Consider the following 22,872-nt stretch of genomic DNA (forward strand, 5'->3'; position numbering starts at 1 on the left):
TCCAGGATCTAGTTGCAGAGGGAGGTGTTTAGTCCCAGGGTCCTTAGCTTAGGGATGAGCTTTGTGGGCACTATGGTATTGAACGTTGAGCTGTAGTCAATGAGCAGCATTCTCACATAGGTGTTCCTTTTGTCCAGGTGGGAAAGAGCATTGTGGAGTGCCATTGAGATTGCGTCTTCTGTGGATCTGGGATGATGGTGTTGATGTGAGCCATGACCAGCCTTTCAAAGCACTTCATGGCACCAACGTCAGTGCTACGGGGCGGTAGTCATTTAGGCAGATTACCTTAGCTTTCTTGGGCACAGGGACTATGGTGGTCTGCTTGAAGCATGTAGGTATTAGAGACTCAGTCAGGGAGGGGTTGAAAATGTCAGTTTAGACACTTGTCAGTTGGTCCACGCATGCTCTGAGTACACGTCCTGGTAATCCATCTGGCCTCGCGGCCTTGTGATTGTTGACCTGTTTAAAGGTCATGCTCACATTTGCCCAGGAGAGCCTGATCACACAGTCATTCAGAACAGCTGGTGCTCTCATGCATGCTTCAGTGTTGCTTGCCTCGACGCGAGCATAAAAGGCATTTAGCCTTTAATTGTTTGCAAGCCCTGCCACATCCAACGAGCGTCAGAGTCGGTGTAGTAGGATTCAATCTTAGTCCTGTGTTGACGCTTTGCATGTTTGATGGTTTATCTGAGGGTATAGCGGGATTTCTTATAAGCGTCCGGATTAGTGTCCCTCCTCCTTGAAAGTGGTAGCTCTAGCCTTCAGCTCGGTGCAGATGTTACCTGTAATCCATGGCTTCTGGTTGGGATATGTACGTACGTTCACTGTGGAGACGTCGTCGTCGATGCATTCATTGATGACGGCCAGGGACTGAAGTGGTATTCTCCTCAAAGTCATTGGATGAATCCCGGAACATATTCTAGTCTGTGCTAGCAAAACAGTCCTGTAGCATAGCATCTGCATCATCTGACCACTTCCGTATTGAGCGAGTCACTGGTACTTCCTGCTTTAGTTTTTGCTTGTAAGTAGGAATCAGGAGAATAGAATTATGGTCAGATTTTCCAAATGGAGGGTGAGGAACAGCTTTGTACGTATCTCTGTATGTGGAGTAAATGTGGTCTAGAGTTTTTTTCCCTCTGGTTGCACTTGTGACATGCTGGTAGAAATGAGGTAACGGATTTAAAAAATACATTTTAAAAAGAAATGAGGTAAACGGATTTAAGTTGGCTTGCATTAATGTCCCTGGCCACTAGGAGCGCCGCTTCTAGATGAGCATTTTCTTGTTTGCTTATGGCCTTATACAGCTTGTTGAGTGCGATCTTAATGCCAGCGTCATTTTGTGGTGGTAAATAGACGGCTACAAAAAATATAGATGAAAACTCTCTTGTAGATGATGTGGTCTACAGCTTATCATGAGGTACTCTACCTCAGGCGAGCAATACCTCGAGACTACCTTAATATTAGACATCACGCACCAGCTGTTATTGACAAATAAATAAACTTTTTGTAGTGACTCAAGGAGTGACTAAAGGTCTAAAGTGAACCAACCAAACAAGGTGTGTACAACATTTATATGATTTACAAAATGTATTATACAGAATATTACACTGTAATGGAAAACGGTGATTTACAGTGCATTTGAAAAGTATCCAGACTGCTTAACTTTTTCCACATTTTGTTACGTTATAGCCTTATTCTAAAATGTGTTATATTTAAAACAAAAAAATCATCAATCTACAAACAAAACCCCATAATGTCAAAGGGAAAACAGGTTTTTAGACATTTTTGCAAATGTATAAAAAAAAGAAAAAAGAAACACCTTATTTACATAAGTATTCATACCTTTTGCAATGAGTCTCGAAATTGAGCTCACGTGCATCCAGTTTCCATTTATCATCCTTGAGATGTTTCTACAACTTGATTGGAGTCCACCTGTGGTAAATTCAATTGATTGGACATGATTTGGAAAGTCACACAACTGTCTATATAAGGTCCTACAGTTGACAGTGCATGTCAGAGCAAAAACCAAGCCATGAGGGCGAAGGAATTGTCCGTAGAGTTCCGAGACAGGATTGTGCCGAGGCACAGATCTGGGGAAGGGTACCAAAAAATGTCTGCAGCATTGAAGGTCCCGAAGAACACAGTGGCCTCCATCATTCTTAAATGGAAGAAGTTTGGAACCGCCAAGACTCTTCCTAGAGCTGTCCATCCGTCCAAACTGAGCAATCGGGGGAGAAGGGCCTTGGTTAGGGAGGTGACCAAGAACCTGATGGTCGCTCTGACAAAGCTCCAGATTTCCTCTGTGGATATGGGAGAACATTCCAGAAGGACAACCATCTCTGCAGCACTCCACCAATCAGGCCTTTATGGTAGAGTGGCCAGATGAAAGCCACTCCTCAGTAAAAGGCACATGACAGCCCGCTTGGAGTTTGCCAAAAGGCACCTAAAGAACTCTCAGACCAAAAGAAACAAGATTCTCTGGTCTGATGAAACCAAGATTGAACTCTTTGGCCTAAATGCCAAGTGTCATGTCTGGAGGAAACCTGGCAACATCCTTACGGTGAAGCATGGTGATGGCAGCATCATGCTGTTGGGATGTTTTTCAGCAGCAGGGACTGGGAGACTAGTCAGGATCAAGGGAAAGATTAATGGAGCAAAGTACAGAAAGATCCTTGATGAAAACCTGCTCCAGAGCACTCAGGACCTCTGACTGGGCCGAAGGTTCACCTTCCAACAGGACAACGACCCTAAGCACACAGCCAAGACAACGCAGGAGTGGCTTTGGGACAAGTCTCTGAATGTCCTTGAGTGGCCCAGTCAGAGCCCAGACAGAACATCTCTGGAGAGACCTGATAATAGCTGTGCAGCGACGCTCCCCATCCAACCTGACAGAGCTTGAGAGGATCTGCAGAGAAGAATTTAAAAAACTTCCCCAACACAGGTGTGGCAAGCTTGTAGTTTCATACCCAAAAAATATTTAAGGCTGTAATCGCAGCCAAAGGTGCTTCAACAAAGTACTGAGTAAAAGGTCTGAAAACTTAAGTAAATGTGATATTTATTTTCTTTTTTTATCAATGTAGAAACATTTCTAAAAACGTGTTTTTGCTTTGTCATTATTGGGTATTGTGTGTAGAACAATTTAATAAATTTTAGAATAAGGCTGTAACGTAACAAAACGTAACAAAATACTTTCCGAATGCACTGTATTTGGTACATTTTTACATTTATTAACAGTAAAATACTGTGAAGCATTATCCTACAGCATACTGTAAATTATGGTGCATTGTGGGAAAATGTGGTGGGCAGGGAAAGAATGGCTGTATTTCAAATGGTACTGTAATTCCACCCCACAGAATACATGTCACGTTCTGACCAGTAAAGGGGTTATTTGTTATAGTAGTTTGGTCAGGACGTGGCAGGGGGTATTTGTTTAGAGTGTTTCGGGGTGTGTGTTTATGTAGAGGGGTGTTTGTTTAGAGTATTCTGGGGTTTTTGGGTTATGTTCTATGTGTTGTATTCTAGGTTCTATCTATGTTGTGTATTTCTTTGTGTTGGCCTGGTATGGCTCTCAATCAGGAACAGCTGTACATCGTTGTTGCTGATTGAGAGTCATACTTAGGTAGCCTGTTTTTCACCTGTCCCTTTGTGGGAAGTTGTATTCGTGCACTGCTATGTTTAGCCTGCAGAACTGTTAGCTGTCGTTCGTGGTTTCGTTTTGTTGTTTTTGTGTGGAGTTCGTAATAAAATAAATATGAGCATTCACGTACCCGCTGCATTTTGGTCCACTTCCTACGACGGCCATTACAATACAGCACCATGACATAGTTTTGGAGCGACTAAAACACTTTGACCACTAGTGGTTGCATGGTATTGTTGTTTCTGGCTCATTAACATGTTTTGAGAGTGAGAGTGCTGTCAGTATATATCAACCAATGGTGGGTGTAATGAAAACACCTCAGATTATGTAAAATAGGGGTCTAAGCTATATCAGAAAATGAAAATGTTTTTGGGAGTTAACACGTTTTTAGATAATTAATGATAAAGGTTAAAAAAAAGAACAAAAAATAAATATTCTTGTATATTTTTTTATTAAACTGTTTGAAAGCCGTATGTTTAAGCTGTTATATGATCTCAAACTCAACTGTTCATCTTTTCCAGCGATAAAGACATGGATGTCTCATGGTATGGTGGGGTATGCAAAACTTGGAGCACCGCTATCTCCTGAATGTTTTGGCATTCAGGTCCAAAAAGTCACTTTCTGACCAGTTCTACCATGGGCAAGTATGTATGGAAAGTTTGGTTTAAAACAAAAGGGGTGCGGTTAAAAAGGGATTTTCAGTTACTTTTAGCAAGCTGGACACAGTCAAGAAATTGTATGAATGTAGTTTTTCGATTTTGTTTTAGTCATTTTAAAGTATACAACTCTACAAATGTATATATTTTTTTCAGCATATCAGAATACTTCTGTCTCCTCTCCTTTCTCTAGAAAAGGAAGTGACTGGGTGACAGACTAAGCGGAGGATGGGAAGAGATGGTGGGTGGAAGAGAGGGAGGTGAGAAAAAAAGCATGCAGATGGAAAAAACATGATTGTATACACAGATGTTATAAATTGTCCATCCAATATTGAGTATCCCTTTGTTTCAAGTCATGTTATTGAGTGGCAGCACTTGCTTATGTTCATGCAAATAAGCTGAGATAAAATTGCACAGATCAAAAGGTCACCTACAGAAATCTGAAGATAGGAAATAAGCAGTACGAAGGTGAAAATACCACCACAGCTCTAAGCAACAACACAGCAAGTATAGTGTTTTTATCTATCGCATTTCCCATTCCTTTTGAGGTTCACAGAGACTCAGCAAGACAAAGTAAATGTGAAAGTACTGTAGGTTAAATCTGCCTTCCAGTGCTGGGCAAGGATCTCTCAATAGCCTAATAGCCTATTAAGGATAAGTATTACATTTCAAATGAAAGCTTGGCCTACCTCACATATACTGTATCACACATTTTAAACGTTGTCCATTTTAATGTAGAATACAGTATACGGTATGTTTTCATTAAGCATATGGCTAGCTAACTGGTTAACAAGAAATGTGTAAACATACAATACAAAACGAATAGGTAGTTAGTTAATTACACACACACACTCCAAAAGTATGATTCAGAAAACCTAACATGTATATTTAAACAGATATTTTTTGTTTGCTTCCGCCTCTTTTGTTGATTCTGCTGTTTTGATTGGTTGGCCACAACTGACATTGAAGAGCTGTCCTTTTGACAGACAACAATACCCTATGAAAGTGCCACCTACTTCCTGGTTCCAGTACCTCAGGTTTTTGAATGGGCTTCAAGCTTATATCATAAAATTCATGTAATATAAGATACTGTATATAAAATTATATTCCTATATGTGTATTGATTTGCTCATACCCGATGCCTTTTATCAAAATATTTGACGCTCAAGAAGTAAGACACATCAGCGAACGTCAGAAAAGTCTAATTTGAACTACAATTCCTGCAGCCTTGTTAGAATGCCTGGAAGAGTTGGGGAATCACAGGATGGTAAAAATCTGTTAGTTACAGTCTGTTTGATGGGTTTTATATTAGATTACACTGGGGATTTAAAAAAATGTAAATAAAAAATGTAGAACGGCAAGCTGTCGAAAGTAAGACATATGCAGCTGGTGAGAGTTGTAGTTCTAATGAAACGGTTGTAACTTTTTGGCTTCATACTTCTTTTTGGCTGTCAAATACGTTGAAATCCAGCATATGGTAAATAAATTCACTCAGAAACACATACATTTGATATATATCTTATATGACAACATTTTCATGAATTTGACGATGTATTTTAGAAGCCAATTCTTAGCCTACAAAACGAGGAACCAGGAAGAACCACTTTCATGACTTATAGGCACCAATAAGAACTGGAGACTACATCAAAGATGTCCCACCTCTGTTTTCAAGGTAATCTACTCACGCTTGCATACGCCGATTCATGGACAAACATCACATGCACACTACCACGCAGTGCCCACAGGGAGAAACGCGAGCAGTGACGATGTCATCACGTCATCCAAAAACATGGCAGACATTGGATGAATATAAAATGTTAATACACTATTATACAAAAGTATGTGGACACCCTTTGAAATTAGTGGATTCGGCTATTTCAGCCACACCCGTTGCTGACAGGTGTAGTAAATCGAGCATACAGCCATGCAATCTCCATAGACAAACACAGCTTACAGAACGGGACCACCGAGAGCTGAAGCATGTAGCGTGTAAAAATCGTCTGTCCTCGGGTGCAACACTCACTACCGAGTTTCAAACTGCCTCTGGACGCAACGTCAGCACAATAACTCTTTGTCGGGAGCTTCATGAAATGGGTTTCCATGGCCGAGCAGCCACACACAAGCCTAAGATCACCATGCGCAATGCCAAGCATCGGCTGGAGTTGAGTAAAGCTCGCCACCATTGGAATCTGGAGCAGTGGAAACGCTTCACCACCTGGCAGTCCAACAGACATATCTGGGTTTGGTGGATGCCAAGAGAACGCTACCTGCCCCAATGCATAGTGCCAACTCTAAAGTTTGGTGAGGAGGATTAATGGTCTGGGGCTGTTTTTCATAGTTCGGGCTAGGCCCCTTAGTTCTAATGAAGGGAAATCTTAATGCTACAGCATACAATGACATTCTAGAAGATTCTGTGCTTCCAACTTTGTGGGAACAGTTTGGGGAAGGCCCTTTCCTGTTTCAGCATGACAATTCCTCCTGCACAAAGCGAGGTCCTTGCAGAAATGGTTTGTCGAGACCGGTGTGGAAGAACTTGATTGGCCTGCACAGAGCCCTGACCTCAACCCCATTGAATACCTTTGGGATGAATTGGAATGCCAACTGCGAGCCAGGCCTAATCGCCCAACATCAGTGCCCTACCTCACTAACGCTCTTGTGGCTGAATGGAAGTCCCTGCAGCAATGTTCCAACATGTAGTGGAAAACCTTCCCAGAAGAGTGGCAAAGGCTTTATAGCAGAAAAGGGGTATCAACTCCATATTAATGCCCATGATTTTGGAATGAGATGTTCTACGAGAAAGTGTCCAAATACTTTAGGTCATGTAGTGTATCTTCGGCTGAGAGTGCTGAAAACGAATTGGCCTCAGCGACAATTATTGGAACAATTCAACGGATGCTTTGTGCACTAAGGTGATGACTAAAGTGGCTTATTAAGATTTTTCTAATCTGACTTCTCTCTGTGGCCCTTGTATGGAAATTGTCTTTTTGGGCCGGGTGTCAGTTAAACTTCAGTACCGAAGCAAAAATGTAGGAGCAGTCAAAACCGTGCTTCTAGACTGGAACCCTGGCCCCTTGATAGGCAAAGATTATCCAGTATATTGACCACATACTCTAATGCCCGCCCTAACAATTAAAATAAATGTCTTCAAAAATGGAAGTCAGTTGGGAAGAGCCAAGGTGGGACTATTTTAGCAGGTGGGACCATTCTAGCCAATGAGAGGGATGATATGCGTTTCAACAACAGGCACAACGGTTTCCACTAGTTAGCACAGCCACAAAGTCAAAATTGGCTATATCGTGCTTTTGGTTTTAATTTAAGGTTAGGGTTATGCATAAGGTTAGCAGTGTGGTTCGGGTTGGGATTCAAATCACATTTTAAGATATGTAGAAATAGGCGAGGTTTATAACTTTGTGGCTGCTGTAACTAAAGTGTTTTTTCTCAAAGTTGCCGGTATGTCACGTGTCCTACTTATATCAGTACACAACCTAATCATTACGAAACTTATATTTGATCAAATACGCCACATGTTGAAAATAAGCCATTAAATTCTTTGTTAACCAAATTTGGCACTCGTTCATTGACCTCTATACAAAAAAAAACAGGGGAAACCGCCACCTGCTGGAGAAGACAGATTTTGGGCCCAGTTATCGCTCTTGCTTCACCTCTTCTTCTCTGGTATAGGCCTACATTTGTGCCCACCATTTTTAATTACTTTGATTTCCACATGCTGGTCTCTTGAACTAGAGGCTTAGATTACATTTTACATCCTTTAAAATGTTTTGTTTTTTATTTCAGCAAATCCTTGCACCAACGGTTACATTTAATATATTATCAATTTGAAATGTTTCTTTAAAATACAATTATGTTCAATATTGTCTGCAAAACAGATAACCAAGAACATTACAACAGAATGTTTCTCATGCTGAGATACTGTTGTAAAGCTATATTTTCCTACATAGGTATATTTATTGCCATACTTTTCATTTTCAAGTGTAATAGTAATTAACAACAGATTCCAATTCATGCTATAGACAACAAAACCAGTAAGGAATCATAGTGACTTTGCCATGATAAGCAGCAAAGCAAACATCGGGTCACACTATATTGTTTACCACAATTTATAACGTCTATTTATCACGTCTTTATATTACAAGCTGCCTTTGTGTTAATCACTCAAATCAACTCAATTAAAATCAAACACACAAACAATAGCTTGGTTTATCATACTATCATACAACATGTGATATCTATGCCTTAGCTGTAGGCAACTTACAGGTTCCAGAACATTGATATAGGGAAATTAAATAGGGGACCATCACTAAGTCTTGAAGTCTTCATGCAGAGTTTGAGCTTATCAACGCCCAAAAGCCTGAATCATTCCCTTGATGGAGCAAACCAACCCTGATAAACTACACATAGATCCCAGAGTTAAGATTAGAAGGTCCAGGGCCTTGAGCCTGCTGCTCATGGTGGTCCACTTGAGCTGCAGGTGGAAGAGGGAGGGCAGGATGAAAGTCATGGCCGCCCCCGTCACGCTGCCCGTCAGCCCCATGAGCAGGGAGAAGTGGGGCATGCAGAGTGCCATGAGGAAGGTCATCAACAGGAGACAGCCCCGCAGAACCAGAGTCCCCATGTCCACACCCACCTGCGCCGCCTCCAGCCTTAGAACACTGCTCTGGAGGACCTCAGCCACAGCGTAGAAGGGCAGGGGGTAGGAGAGGAGGGCCTTAGCCAGGAGGCACAGGTTGACCACCATGCGTAGGCCAATGGGAAGGTTATCAGTGATCACCTCTTTAGTATCCTCGCCCCAGGTGAGGAAGGCCAGCACAGAGAAGGTGGTTTTCAACACACAAGCCAGGGAGTGTGTCCAGCTCATCATGTCGGAGAAGTCCCCCCTGTCCTCCATACTTCCCTCAAGGGTGGGCAGGAAGATCTGGGAGGTGTAGCTGAAGATGATGACCCCCACAGACACCAGGAACCTCTCAAAGTCCACCAAGAGGACCATCCTCCTCCAGGACCAGCGGTGGGCTTGGTGCAGGCAGTAGGCCACCACGATGAAGGTGATGAGGAACTGGGCCAGGGAGCAGAGCAGGCTGAGTCTGGAGACCACCCTCAGGTCCCGGATCAGCATGCAGGGCACTAGGGTCAGGAAGGTCATCACGGACCAGGCGGCGGGGGGGAGCGGGAGGAAGGAGAAGCTGTGACACATTAGGTTGGTGCTGACCACCAGGTAGAGGATACAGGTCATCATCAGCTCTACCACCTGTGCTGCGTTCACCACCCGGCCGCCCAGGAGGGGGCACAGGCGCTTACAGCAGGCATTGGCGATGTCCTCGTAGGTGTCCCGCACTCGTATGGGCTGGCCCTCCTCGTTGTCCTCGTACAGGCAGGATACAAGAATCTTACCTGTGTAGTTGCAAATGACCGCAGCCAGAATGAGCAGTAGCAATCCTAAGTAGCCACTCTGAAGGAGAGCGTAAGGCAGCCCCAGAACAAAGATACCCTAGGAGAAAGAAGAAAACAAGTGAACGACACGTAGAGTGTGAACACAGTGTTTCCTCCAATGAAGTAAAAGTCATCACCAAGGAGAGTGTAAATTACTGCTCTTTGCCTGAGACTTGATTGTTTGAAAACTGCCACACATTAGAGGATGTTAAACTTAATCATTAAAGATAACATTCTGCTTCAATCTTAACAAATGTGCAACTGGATTTCTTCACGTGCTGTAGACTATTCAGTAGACTACACAACATTAATACAACAATCATATCTTGCAACAAATTCCTAAATGGATAGTCTGAGCAACGTCGGGCTTTAAGTCAAATTGCAATGCAGAACAAGGTAAGTAAACAAACTCTGTTTATAATGTGATTCTGCGTTAATATGTAGATGCTCTACATAGATAGAGTCAGTCCAGACAATAGGACACTGGGTATTTAGTGTTGCTGGAAAAGTACATGGTGTTGAGGATTATGATGATGCAATGACAAGGTAATAACTGAACAGATGTAGTTGTTTACAATTAATCCTACTCTGGCGTAGAAAACACAAATGAAAGTTAGTAGCCTGATTATCTGATTAAAAAAAGGCTGGGACACTGTTGATTTGAATATGAATGGGGGGGGAACAACTGCTGAAAAGTATATTTACTTACATACTAATAATATGCTGTAGTTATTGAAATGGCCTTGTTTACAAAGGATTACTCTCAGTTTTTCCATTCCTTCCATTAAATATACTGTAGTTCCAATGCATCCTCTAAGCACAACAACAACAACGCAATATCGATAATGCTCACCCAGTGCACTATCTAACATTCATTAACCTCCATAACCATAATCATTTCTTGAGAATGGAAAAAGCACATAAAAGCTAAACATAGAGAAGCATCTTTCCTAAGGTCTGAAGTAAAAAAAAAAAATCTAGGTTACCTGAATAGCATTGGTCACGTTCCATCCTGCCTCCCAGGTGGTGATTTTAAGACAGGTGCTGCTGGAGGGACTGGTAGGTGTCTCATTTCCCCCCTCTGGGCTGGAGGTGGTGGGTGACTCCCTGGTCTCCTCTTGGTCCTCTCCATAGGTCCTGCTCAACTCATCCCTCTGGGCGAACCCCAGGCTCTCCTCATCCCCATGGAGGAACCTGGAGGTCCACAGCAGCTCTGCCTGCGTCCCCAACCAGTCTAGTCTCAGAAAGGACATTTTAGTGTGGGTTTAGAGGGCTCTGTCTTCAGCAAATGATACTGTAAACAGACACTCAGTTCAGACGAGAGAGGCTACCTCCCCATCACAAACTCTAACCGCCAGCAGACAGCGGTGTCAATCTCAGGGGGGCTCAACCCCATACACAGTTAATGACCACTACACACAACATGAACCTGAGAGGCTAAATTGGCTCTCCCTGACATTTAAATGGTCTAACAGGTGAGACACTATGAGGGCGATTGACAGGCTGTTGAACTGTGACAAAGGGTAATAGCTTCCGGCTTTTAAGATGAAGAATGAGTCCATCATGCTAGAATAATCAGATATAATTGAATGTCTTGCCTCTGCAAAGGACCTGAGAAGGGCCCATTTGAATTTGAAAGTTGTAATTTCTATTTTGAAACAACAAGATATGATAATAGCTGAGGGCTTTCGTGCAGATAACTTATATTTAAATAGTTGCCCTTAGTTCAACTATGGCAGTTAGATTTAACACCAGAGGGAGCAATAGAGGACCAAAAGCATGGGTGCCTAAATGTTTGCACTGGTCTCAGCATCAATGACAAACCTACATTGTAACACTTGGAAAGTTCCATTTTGTTTTCAGCACATAGGTTAGTTTGTCTCTTACTATTATAAGACCACCATTATCACCGTAAAGTTTAGTAAAAGTATAATTCTTCCCTTAATCCCATTCCATATGATCCCTTCACTTCTGTTCTGTGACGCCCCCTCCCATTGCGCGCGGGGGGAGCGGGAGAGTTTCTTGAACTTGCAAAAGTCACTCTTTGACATTCCCCTCAATTTCAGGCGCCGAGTCCGTCGCACATAAAGCGCCTCCGCCAGACTGCACGCTGATGAAGAGATTTGAAAATGAAAGGTCTATCGTTTTTTACACTCATTGCGTTGCTATGGCAATGCAGCCGAGCGCAGCAAAGGGGTGAGTGGATCGTTTGCCAAGTAATCGCTTTACTCACAATCTGAAATATTTCGTTCTGATTTGTGAAATAGTCACAGGTTTGACCAATAGTTTTTTTCAATAATAATATACTAATTTTCCTTGGCAAGATTACCCTTTTATTTTTAGCTTACTCTAGTATTTTCATTAAACAGACACATTAACATATATTTTTTTAAATTACGTTAGAATATTGGTTTGGGTGACAAAAGTAGAGAAAATATCATTTTTGTTCTAATTAGTCTTCTCTGAACCATATCTTAGAATAACAGTTTAAAGAAGAATTCTAGACTCTTTCTAGAATTTTCATGTTTGGACAGCTGTAAACCCACAGAAATGGTTGAGCCATCCAACTTTGTTCTGCCACCACTGTATGGGGTACCAACATCATTACATTCAGTGTCAAAACAGAAAGGGATTTAATCAGAAATATCAGTTGGAATTATCAACTGTGTTTTGATGTCTATCTAAGCTTAGACATGAATTGTAAAGATCCACTTTGATTTAAGTTAGAGCTTTTCCCTCATTTGAAATGCTGATTTCAGCTTCGATAGGACATTGATGCTATCTATACAAAGCATGTTCTTTTTTAAAATCTGATACTAAGGGTACTGTGAGTTAAATGTGTTGAAATGTAATCATTGGCTGTCACTGTAGGTTCGTGCCTTGTGTCAGTGAGTGTATGACTGAGACATATCCCTCTTCTTTATCACGTAGAGCTTCGTTCAGTGGCTGTTTTCTAGGTTAGTGATAGGCAGGATGTGTGTCCTCTCCTGTCAAAGGCAAGGGACACGTGTCCATTAACATGTGTCCCTGTGTTTGTTAACGGAATCTAAATTTACTCTGGACTCTAAATTTAGCCAGGTGTTAAAGCAAAAATAGTGCTATCTCATCCTGTATTGTAAAGATGCACAGGAAGGAGGCACAGGAAGGAGAAGACATTACATGGATGTGTGTCATGTGTCATCATCATGATAATCCCTTTTGGATCAGTTATCAGGAGTGTTTTATAACAGAGCTGAGCGGACTGAGGTCAGCGTGTCATCTCTTCCAATGCTGGGTATTTTATGGTCATTTAGAGCATCACCAAATCAGCCCAACAGATGTTTAGTGGGCGCTCCAAGTATGTCCAGATGGTGATGCTGGATGAATTTGGGATGGATGAAAATACGCAAAAACAACAACATAAGCCCCCTCAACATGAGAGAGGAGAGGAAGCTACTGTAACAGACATGTAAGGTTTCTCAGGCCTGCGATATTCCCCTGTGATACTGTAGCTACTTCTGTAACATCCCTGTTTGGCAGGCCACCAACAGTATTATAATGCCACATGGACTACTTTTCACTTTCTCGTTTTTTTTCTGTTTGTTTGTGTGTGAAAGACGTAACGCGTATTTCTGTGGTCGTACCTTTCCCTGCAGAGTTGTTTGCAGACTGCCTTTGTGGGAGAAAAGAAGCGTAGAGGAGAAAAATCAATAGTCCAGTCTGCCACAACGACAATGAAAACTGGGTCCAACTGTAGTCTGAATTAATCGTAATCAATACTGATGAAAAGATGCCAGGAGCATGATTTGATCAATTGCTGTGGGTGCTTTGGCAATCATTTGAAATTGCTGTGTTTGTCAAAAACATGAATGGCTGACCATACCTATTTGTTTGAAGACAAAAAGTTGGGAGCATAATAGCAAAAGAAGAAATGCCTACAGTAGGAAGACGGTTCTTGTTCATAAAACGGCACTGAGTATTTTTAATTGTCAAAGCAAAGATAATTGTAAGTGTAGATTTCCTGGTAATGAGACTATAAAATATGTTTATCATGTATTTACAATAGTCTGACTCTTTAAATGGCTTTTTTTGTTTAACATATTTGCATGAGTATGTGTATATAACTTCATGCGTGCTTAAACTATTATGTGTCCCCGAGTTGCATCCGATACTACAGTAAACAAGTCTGAGTATTGACCTTGCAGAAGGACACTATAGTTATATATCAGAAAATCTAATCATCCAGTCGACATTCAGGGTAATTGTTTTATTACGTTTGGAATTGTAAATATTGTGAATTTGTATGATTGTGTGCAGGGCTCCCTTGTAAAAGAGGCCTTGGTCTCAATGGGATTTCCCTGTTTAAATACATTTCTGTGTATTTAAATAAATAAAAACAACTAAACACAGCACAGGGCCTGCAGCCAGGACTTGAACCGATAACCTTTTGGCTACTATTGCCTCACACATGGGCCCCATATGCAGTCCTTCAGAGAGCTGTGGGATTTCTCCTCTGACCCTCATGGCATACTCCCCACTCAGCAGCTGCACTGAGACACTGCTCTCATGTGATGTGGGCCTGTCTGTCCTGACTAAGTGATGTAAGACTGACCTCTCGCTGTACCCTTTGGTCTCTGCAGGAGGCCTCTCTCTCACTCTCTCTCTCTCTCTCTCTCTCTCTCTCTCTCTCTCTCTCTCTCTCTCTCTCTCTCTCTCTCTCTCTCTCTCACTCTCTCTCTCTCTCATGGTCACTCCACCATGGCCTTGTAGCTCAGGGATGGGCCTGTGGTAACGCATGGTGTCAATTACACCTCACCCATGCTGCCGTGATCCTGGACTGGAATCTGACCTGACATCTGGCAGTTTTGAGTAGTGCATTGCTGCAGTGTTCTTCATATCAGTGTCAACAAAACAGAGATGAAGTTAGCATGTTACTATTAGGTAGAAGGAGCCATGGTTGAAATTGTAACTGAGATCATAGAGGATGCTTAGTGATTTCCTCTTGTTGTGTCATTGTGACAAGGCTTAGAGAGATGAGAAGTTTAGTCATAGTCACGGTGTTTTGTAATTTCCCTGACCCTTCCAACAGGGAGTCTAAAAATATATGAGATTCATTGTATCCTAGATTGAAAGTGCAGCAGAAATAAGAGATTCAGTGAGGTTTTGGGATAGAAAGTCTGTCAATGTATTTAAATGATTTGATGCAGTGTTTCCCCTGTATTCATTTAGCAGCGGTGCACCAACACTACTAATTTGTTGCCACCACACCAAAAAGAAATACATATCCGGAAGAATGCTTTCAGTGTAGACTTAAATGACTAATCCCAGACAGAAAGTCTGTAGAAAAGACAATTGACGATATACAGTACCAGTCAAAAGTTTGGACACATTTACTCATTGAATTTTTTCTTTTTTTTCTTTTGTGAAGACATCAAAACTATGAAATAACACATATGGAATCATGTAGTAACAAAAAAAGTGTTTTATTGGTTACTAATAAGTGTCTCAATTTATATTTGAGATTCTTCAAAGTAGCCAACCTTTGCCTTGATGACAGCTTTACACACTCTTGGCATTCTCTCAACCAGCTTCACCTGGAATGCTTTTTCAACAGTCTTGAAGGAGTTCCCACATATGCTGAGCACCTGTTGGCTGCTTTTCCTTCACTCTGCGGTCCAACTCATCTCAAACCATTTCAATTGAGTTGAGGTTGGGTGATTGTGGAGGCCAAGTCATCTGATCCAGCACTCCATGACTCACCTTCTTGGTCAAATAACCCTTACACAGCCTGGAGGTGTGTTTTGGGTCATTGGGGCGGCAGGTAGCCTAGTGGTTAGAGCGTTGGACTAGTAACCGGAAGGTTGCAAGATCAAATCCCTGAGCTGACAAGGTAAAAATCTGTCGTTCTGCCCCTGAACAAGGCAGTTAATCCAATGTTCCTAGGCTGTCATTGAAAATAAGAATTTGTTCTTAACTGACTTGCCTAGTTAAATAAAGGTTAAATAAAGGTTAAATAAATAAAGGTTAAATAAAATTGTCCTGTTGAAAAACAAATGATAGTCCCACTAAGTGCAAACCAGATGGGATGGTGTATCACTGCAGAATGCTGTGGTAGCCATGCTGGTTAAGTATGCCTTGAATTCTAAATAAGTCACAGGCAAAGCACCATCACACCTCCTCCTCTGTGCTTTCTTATTGGTGTCCTTTAGTAGGGGTTTCTTTTCAACAATTCAACCATAAAGGCCTGATTCACACAGTCTCCTCTGAACAGTTGATGTTGAGATGTGTCTGTTACTGTTACTGTGAAGCATTTATTTGGGCTGCAATTTCTTAGGCTTTACTCTGCAGCAGGGATCTTCCTTTCCTGTGACGGTCCTCATGAGAGCCAGTTTCACCATAGTGTTTTATGGTTTTTGCGATAGCACTTGAAGAAACTTTCAAAGTTCTTGAAATTTTCCGCATTGACTGACTTTCATGTCTTAAAGTAATGATGGACTGTCATTTCTCCTTGCTTATTTGTGCTATTCTTGCCATAATATGGACTTGGTCTTTTACCAAATAGGGCTATATTTTGTATACCACCCCTACCTTGTCACAACACAACTGATTGGCTCAACCACATTAAGAAGGAAAGAAATTCCACAAATTAACTTTTAAGAAGGCACATCTGTTAATTGAAATCCATTCCAGGTGACTACCTCATGAAGCTGGTTGTGAGAATGCCAAGAGTGTGCAAAGCTGTCATCAAGGCAAAGGGTGGTTACTTTGAAGAATCTCAAATATAAAATATATTTTGATTTGTTTAACACTTTCTTGGTTACTAAATGATTCCATTTGTGTTATGTCATAGTTTTGATGTATTCACTATTATTCTACAATGTAGAAAATTGTAAAAATAAAGAAAAACCCTTGAATGCGTAGGTGTGTCCAAACTTTTGACTGGTACTGTATATACATTTTGAAATTATATAATCTTTGAGATCTAGTATTTTTGGCTTCACTGGATTACTGACGGGGCACGCAGGATACATGCCCAGGGTCCCCGGTTTGGGATCCCCATTGGTTTTGTTTGAGCATAAGAACATAAAAATAGCTCTTTCCACGATCATGGGATGCGACTAGTGTTTATGTTCTGTTATTGCCTTCAGTGTTCAGCTGACCTCTCAGGGTCATGGCCCCTGACCTCAGTGCAGTCCAGTGCTTCTCCTCTCTAGTGCACACTGTGTGGCTCTGAGAAAACACCACAAAACTCTGCACGTCAGACCAGCCATGCAGCCACATTCACAGCACCTCTAAGATTACTACATTACAAACAAAGCCACAGCCAACAGAGAGAAAAAAATAAATGTGATTGAATTCATAATGCATCAAAAGACAGATGGGACAGAAGAAATTTTTGGAAAAAAATAAAATGCTTATTATGTTGGGTGACATATTTCCCATTACAGATTTTCTGGGTGAACCACACTGGAGCAGGCTACAGAGTAAATGTTAGCAGGCAGGGGCACATGAAATATGAATGTTGTCTGTGCTGAGCCGATATGTTATTTTGGTGAAGGGGTTTGACCGTTCACACCCCCTGAAATAGACACATAACCTCTGAGGATTCTGGGGGTCTAGAATATGATTGAACGAAGTCTTGGAAGTAAATTATTCACAGGTGACATTCTCAGGCCTGGCTGTGACCGGACAGTAGGTAAATACTCAAGAATACTCATCAAAAGGGTAGTGTCCCCTATGACTTAGCCAACAGAAACCTGGGGTCATCTACCTGAGACATTACACTCAACATCAAATCAAATCAAATCTTCTTGAACATCCATTTGAATCCTGCATCAGTAGGGCCTACTGTTCCTGAACTTATCCATTCTAATAAAATGGCTTCTGTAATGGCAGCATCATAGTCTTCTATTGGACTTTTGGATGTAACGCCTATGTTTTTGCTCTCAGAAGCAACAGAATAGAGATGTTGGTTTGTTGTTGGCAAGGCTACCAATTTAGCCTGGAATTCCTAATTTCCTTCCAGATCATGCTGCCTAATAAAGAAGCAAATGGGTATTCCTTTCTAAATGTGTATGATAGACAAAGTCAGTTCTTTCTCCTTTCTAGGAAGCTTGAATGACAGGAGATTCCTTGGATGTTTTCTCAGCTTCCAAGTACTTGACCATTGTATTGCACTAAATGGATTCTCTTGTCACATTTGAAACCCGTGGGCAGCTTGTTTGGAGAGCAACTTCACGAAGTATTGCCAGCAGTCACCCACTAACTCTTAACTCTGCTCTGCAGAAGGGACTTGGATTTTAGAGCTGTCTGTACTCGTTTGCCTCAAGTTACTCGTTCAAAAAAACATCTTCAAGCTAGGTTCATTGTGACTTTGCTAAATGCCTATAGTCTCAATCTATAGTGAGTCTAAATCGTGTTATAGTCTGTATTTCAGTTCACATTTCTCCACATATCTTGCTTGAAAAGTGGATAATTACACAGGCTGCGATGTCAGGTATTTTCAGCTATCTGTCAATAGGTGCGTTATGGCCCATGCATCAGCCTAACCCCATAGCCAGTCGTGTCTCAGGGGAGATATTACACACAGTATTACACCATCAGGTTTGGCTTGCATTGCTAATGTATGCATTCCATCCAGTTGTCCCCACTGCAACCAACAAGGGATCTCCGTCACGCCTCCTTTCAATTGGCTGAAGGAAGACTGGTACATTCGAGAGTTGAACCCACGACATATGGTACAGACAAAGTAATGAGGATCAACTCAACGTGCTGAAGTATCACAGAGATCCTTCAAGTAGCCACAGGTCTGTATGTAGTCTCTTCCCTTTCCTTGTATTTGTATTTGTTCCCACACTGGCCTGCCTGAGATTGCTCTGTGCAGAGGAGATTAAGTCCCACGTAAGCCTCCCAAGCTAATGGCTATTTGGCTTCCCTGTGCCTGTCGTCTGAGAGGCGTGAATCCCATTTCCCGCGCTTGAATCCCATTTCTATTTGTTTCCCGTTACACATATTGCTGTACCAGCAAATAAGGTGTTATTGAGATGTCTGTTGGAGGTGCTTAGCTGTGATTCATTGGAAACAAGTAGCACCTCGACAAGTGGAATGGGCTTTTAACATATGTATAACATGCATTGCACCGTGGGGCTCCATTCTCACTCTGCCTTCATTTCAATAGGAGGAAGGGCTTCGGCAGGAATCTTTCCCTGCCAGTCAATTAATTATAAAAATGTCTTCCTATATTTCGAATGAGTGCTGACATTAGGTAAAGCATCGCACTGAATCATGACCATTCCTTTTTGCCATCACATTCCTGTGATTTAGATCTTTGGAATATCGCCGGTCTTATTTCTTTTGGCAAAGCTATAAATATCACAGTTACATGATTGCCAGGATGAAATAAGCATCTGAGAAACAAGCTAACTTTACACATTTACTAAAGGGATGCCGTACAGTATATAAAGTCATAGCCTTATTGCTCTCTCTACTACCTACCAACTGTCCCACATATTGTCGGTCTTCAGACTATTTAGCCTGACTACCATTTAAACCGGTTAAATGTTTAATCACTTTAGAGTTTTGATATTCTACCCTTAATAACATCCATTACTGCTGTAATTAATAGATTAGTTGTTATTTGATATTATAGAGCTGTGAGCCGAAAATGAAACTGTCCTTGATCTAAAGGAAGTCTGAACACTGTCCTTCATGCATGTTTATCTCTCTAGTTTGGACTTAATTTAATCTAGGCTTAACAAGAGGATGAAATACAGTAGCACCACCACCATGACAGCAGGCAGTCTGTCTTTTACTCACTGTTATACTCTAACTTATTCTGTGGGCTCTTTCTACTCTAAAACTCATTTAAGAAATGACTTTGTCTTGTTAGAGGTCCCTAAACTGGAAACGGTAGACTAATTCAGCTTTAGATGCCTTTACCTATCAACAGCATACTGCACACATTTATTATACACAGAAAACACCACTGACTTGTCAACTTCACGCTAATGCTTGATTACTAAATAAAAAATGATCCAATGAATTAGTAGATTTATCAACTAATGGTATACTATGACCAAATTAGAATGTATTTTTGATTGGCAGACCTGGCCATGAAGATGAAGATAAGAGCATATTTAAGTAACTCACTCGAATTGAGTTAGATTAAGATGGCTGAGATTGTTCAGTGGATTTGCTGTATTGTCTGAGGGCCGTAGTACAGAGGAGATTCTGGTAAAGTGAGATGATCAGTACTTTTTTCCACTGAGGCCTACTAAGGGGAAGGTAGAAAGTGATTATTCTCTGGGATACACTGTTTAAAAGCTCTCTGGCCATAATCAAAGGAAATAACAACATTCTCCAGGCTGGGGACTCTATAGTGTAATTGAAAATACAGATGTGAGTACATGCTGTTCTTGGAAGAGAAACTTTACTGTAGCGGAAAGTAGAGAGGACACAGCGTCCACGATGCTGCTGAGACTAAGAGAAACAGGGGGGGACTAAATGGCTTTACCATTTTTGATATGTCTCCTGTAAATGTTGTGGTAAATAGATGTGTTGTTTGATTGATGACTGGAACAGAATACTTGGAATGTAAAACTGGAAAAATGCATGTGGCCTTTGAACTGACCCATGCAGAGATAGGAAGGGTGTGGGAGGTGGGCCCAGGAGAACCAGTGAGGCCCCTCCCAGGCCAGAGCCGAGCCCAGACTTGAGTAGAGTCACAGGAACAGAACTTCTGGAAGGCACACCGCCAAATGTTCTCTTGTGAAACTGGAGAACAACTCCCCTCCACTGTGGTACTGCTGTTCTGTTCCCATTACCTGTTGTGCATCCTATGTCTGGGAACATAATTATCCCACACACAAGACACAACACGCACGCATATGCACACACGCAAACACACTTTTTCTCCTGGTCTTGTCCTTTCAGACAGTCTGAGTCACCTTCTTCTTCCATGGCATTATTTATTTAGCCCAACAGAAGCCCCCTGACCAGGGGCGATAGAGTGAGGCACATTCTTACACATTCTGTTTACCATTTAGACAGCTGGACTTTCACTGGGCCAGAGCTGGAGGTGGGGCTGAGGCCAGAACTGGAGGTGTGGCTGGAAGCAGAGCTGGAGGTGGGGCTGGGACAGAGCTGGAGGTGGGGCTGGGGCCAGAGATAGAAGTTGGGCTGGGACCAGAGCTGGAGGTGGGGCTGGGACCAGAGCTGGTGGGGCTGAGACCAGAGCTGGTGCGGCATGGCCGATTAATTAGGGCCGATTTCAAGTTTTCATAACAGTCGGTAATCAGCATTTTTGGACGCCGATTATGGCCTATTACATTGCAATCCACGAGGAGACTGCGTGGCAGGCTGACCACCTGTTTCATGAGTGCAGCAAGGAGCCAAGGTAAGTTGCTTGCTAGCATTAAACTTATATTATAAAAAACAATCAATCTTAACATAATCACTAGTTAACAACACATGGTTGATGATATTACTAGTTTAACCAGCTTGTCCTGCGTTGCATATAATCAATGCGGTGCCTGTTCATTTATCATCAAATCACAGCCTACTTCAACTTCGCCAAGTGGGTGATGATTAAACAAAAGCGCATTCACGAAATAAGCACAATCGTTGCACCAATGTACCTAACCATAAACATCAATGCCTTTCTTAAAATCAATACACAAGTACTGTATATTTTTTTTAAACCTGCAAATTTAGTTAAAAGGAATTCATGTTAGAAGGCAATATTAACTAGGGAAATTGTGTCACTTCTCTTGCGTTCAGTGCAAGCAGAGTCAGGGAATATGCAGAGGTTTGGGCCGCCTGGCTCGTTGCGAACTGTGTGAAGACCATTTCTTCCTATCAAAGACCGTAATTAATTTGCAAGAATTTTACATAATTATGACATAACATTGAAGGTTGTGCAATGTAACAGCAATATTTAGACTTAGGGTTGCCATCCATTCAATAAAATACAGAACGGTTCCGTATTTCACTGAAAGAATAAACATTTTGTTTTCGAAATGATAGTTTCCAGATTTGACCATATTAATTACCTAAGGCTCATATTTCTGTGTGTTTATTATAATTAAGTCTATTATTTGATATTTTATAGAGCAGTCTGACTGAGCGGTGGTAGGCAGCAGCAGGCTCGTAAGCATTCATTCAAACAGCACTTTACTGCGTTTGCCAGCAGCTCTTAGCAATGCTTGAAGCACAGCGCTGTTTATGACTTCAAGCCTATCAACTCCCGAGATTAGGCTGGCAATACTATAGTGCCAATAAGAACATCCAATAGTCAAAGGTATATGAAATCCAAATGGTATAGAGAGAAATAGTCCTATAATTCCTATAATAACTACAACCTAAAACTTCTTAACTGGGAATATTGAAGACTCATGTTGAAAGGAACCACCAGCTTTCATATGTTCTCATGTTCTGAGCAAGGAATTTAAACGTTAGCTTTTTTACATAGCACATATTGCACTTTTACTTTCTTCTCCAACACTGTGTTTTTGCATTATTTCAACCAAATTGAACGTTTCATTATTTATTTGAGACTAAATAGATTTTATTTATGTATTATTAAGTTAAAATAAAAGTGTTCATTCAGTATTGTTGTAATTGTCATTATTTCAAATATATATATAAAAATCGTCCGATTAATCGGCATCGGCCTTTTTTGGTCCTCCAATAATCGGTATCGGTATCGGCGTCGAAAAATCATAATCGGTCGACCTCTACTGGGGCCAGAGGTAGAAGTGGAGCTGGGACTAGAGCTGGAGGTGGGGCTGGGGCCAGAAATAGAAGTGGGGCTGGGACCAGAGCTGGCAGTGGGGCTGGGGCCAGAGATAGAGGTGGGGCTGGGACCAGAGCTGGAGGTGGGGCTGGGACCAGAGCTGGAGGTGGGGCTGGGGCTCCTCCTCACTTAAAGGCACTTTGACAGGTGTTTCTTCCAGGGGCCAAAACCATCCACCTCAGAGCACCAGGATGGGCCCCTACAGGGCCATTCGCAACACTTTAGAAGCAATAAAGTAAAGTATCTAGAAGTTAGACCTTTAACTGCAGTGTTCAACGCTTTAAACAAAATGGTCTTTAGAGCGAACAGATGTTCTATTCAAATTATATTTTCTTACATTTTCTCGTTTGACGGAAGGACTC

The 22,872-nt window shown here is 41.7% G+C and overlaps 2 protein-coding genes across 2 annotated transcripts in view; one reads left to right on the plus strand and one right to left on the minus strand.

Moving 5' to 3' along the window:
- Window positions 1-8,166: 8,166 nt before the first annotated feature.
- Window positions 8,167-10,991, minus strand: si:dkey-126h10.1 (vesicular inhibitory amino acid transporter). Its single transcript, XM_014205064.2, has 2 exons — window positions 10,725-10,991; window positions 8,167-9,796 (listed from the first exon to the last, which is right to left on the minus strand). The coding sequence occupies exons 1-2, from the start codon at window positions 10,989-10,991 to the stop codon at window positions 8,648-8,650; spliced, it is 1,416 nt and encodes a 471-aa protein (XP_014060539.1). The 3' UTR covers window positions 8,167-8,647.
- Window positions 10,992-11,778: 787 nt separating this feature from the next.
- Window positions 11,779-22,872, plus strand: part of lama2 (laminin, alpha 2) — a 149,393-nt gene continuing 138,299 nt past the window's right edge. The window contains 1 exon segment of the mRNA XM_014205066.2: window positions 11,779-11,934. Coding sequence (XP_014060541.2) covers window positions 11,868-11,934 — 67 coding nt within the window. The 5' untranslated portion in view covers window positions 11,779-11,867.

The sequence above is a fragment of the Salmo salar genome, chromosome ssa06, assembly GCF_905237065.1.
Source record: "Salmo salar chromosome ssa06, Ssal_v3.1, whole genome shotgun sequence".
Classification (NCBI taxonomy): Eukaryota; Metazoa; Chordata; class Actinopteri; order Salmoniformes; family Salmonidae; genus Salmo; species Salmo salar.

Coding starts and splice junctions, on each gene's coding strand:
- si:dkey-126h10.1 (XM_014205064.2), bottom strand. CDS start 10,991: ATGTCCTTTCTGAGACTAGACTGGTTGGGGACGCAGGCAGAGCTGCTG. Junction 9,797..10,724: donor ACGTGACCAATGCTATTCAG/GTAACCTAGATT, acceptor TCTTTCTCCTAG/GGTATCTTTGTTCTGGGGCT.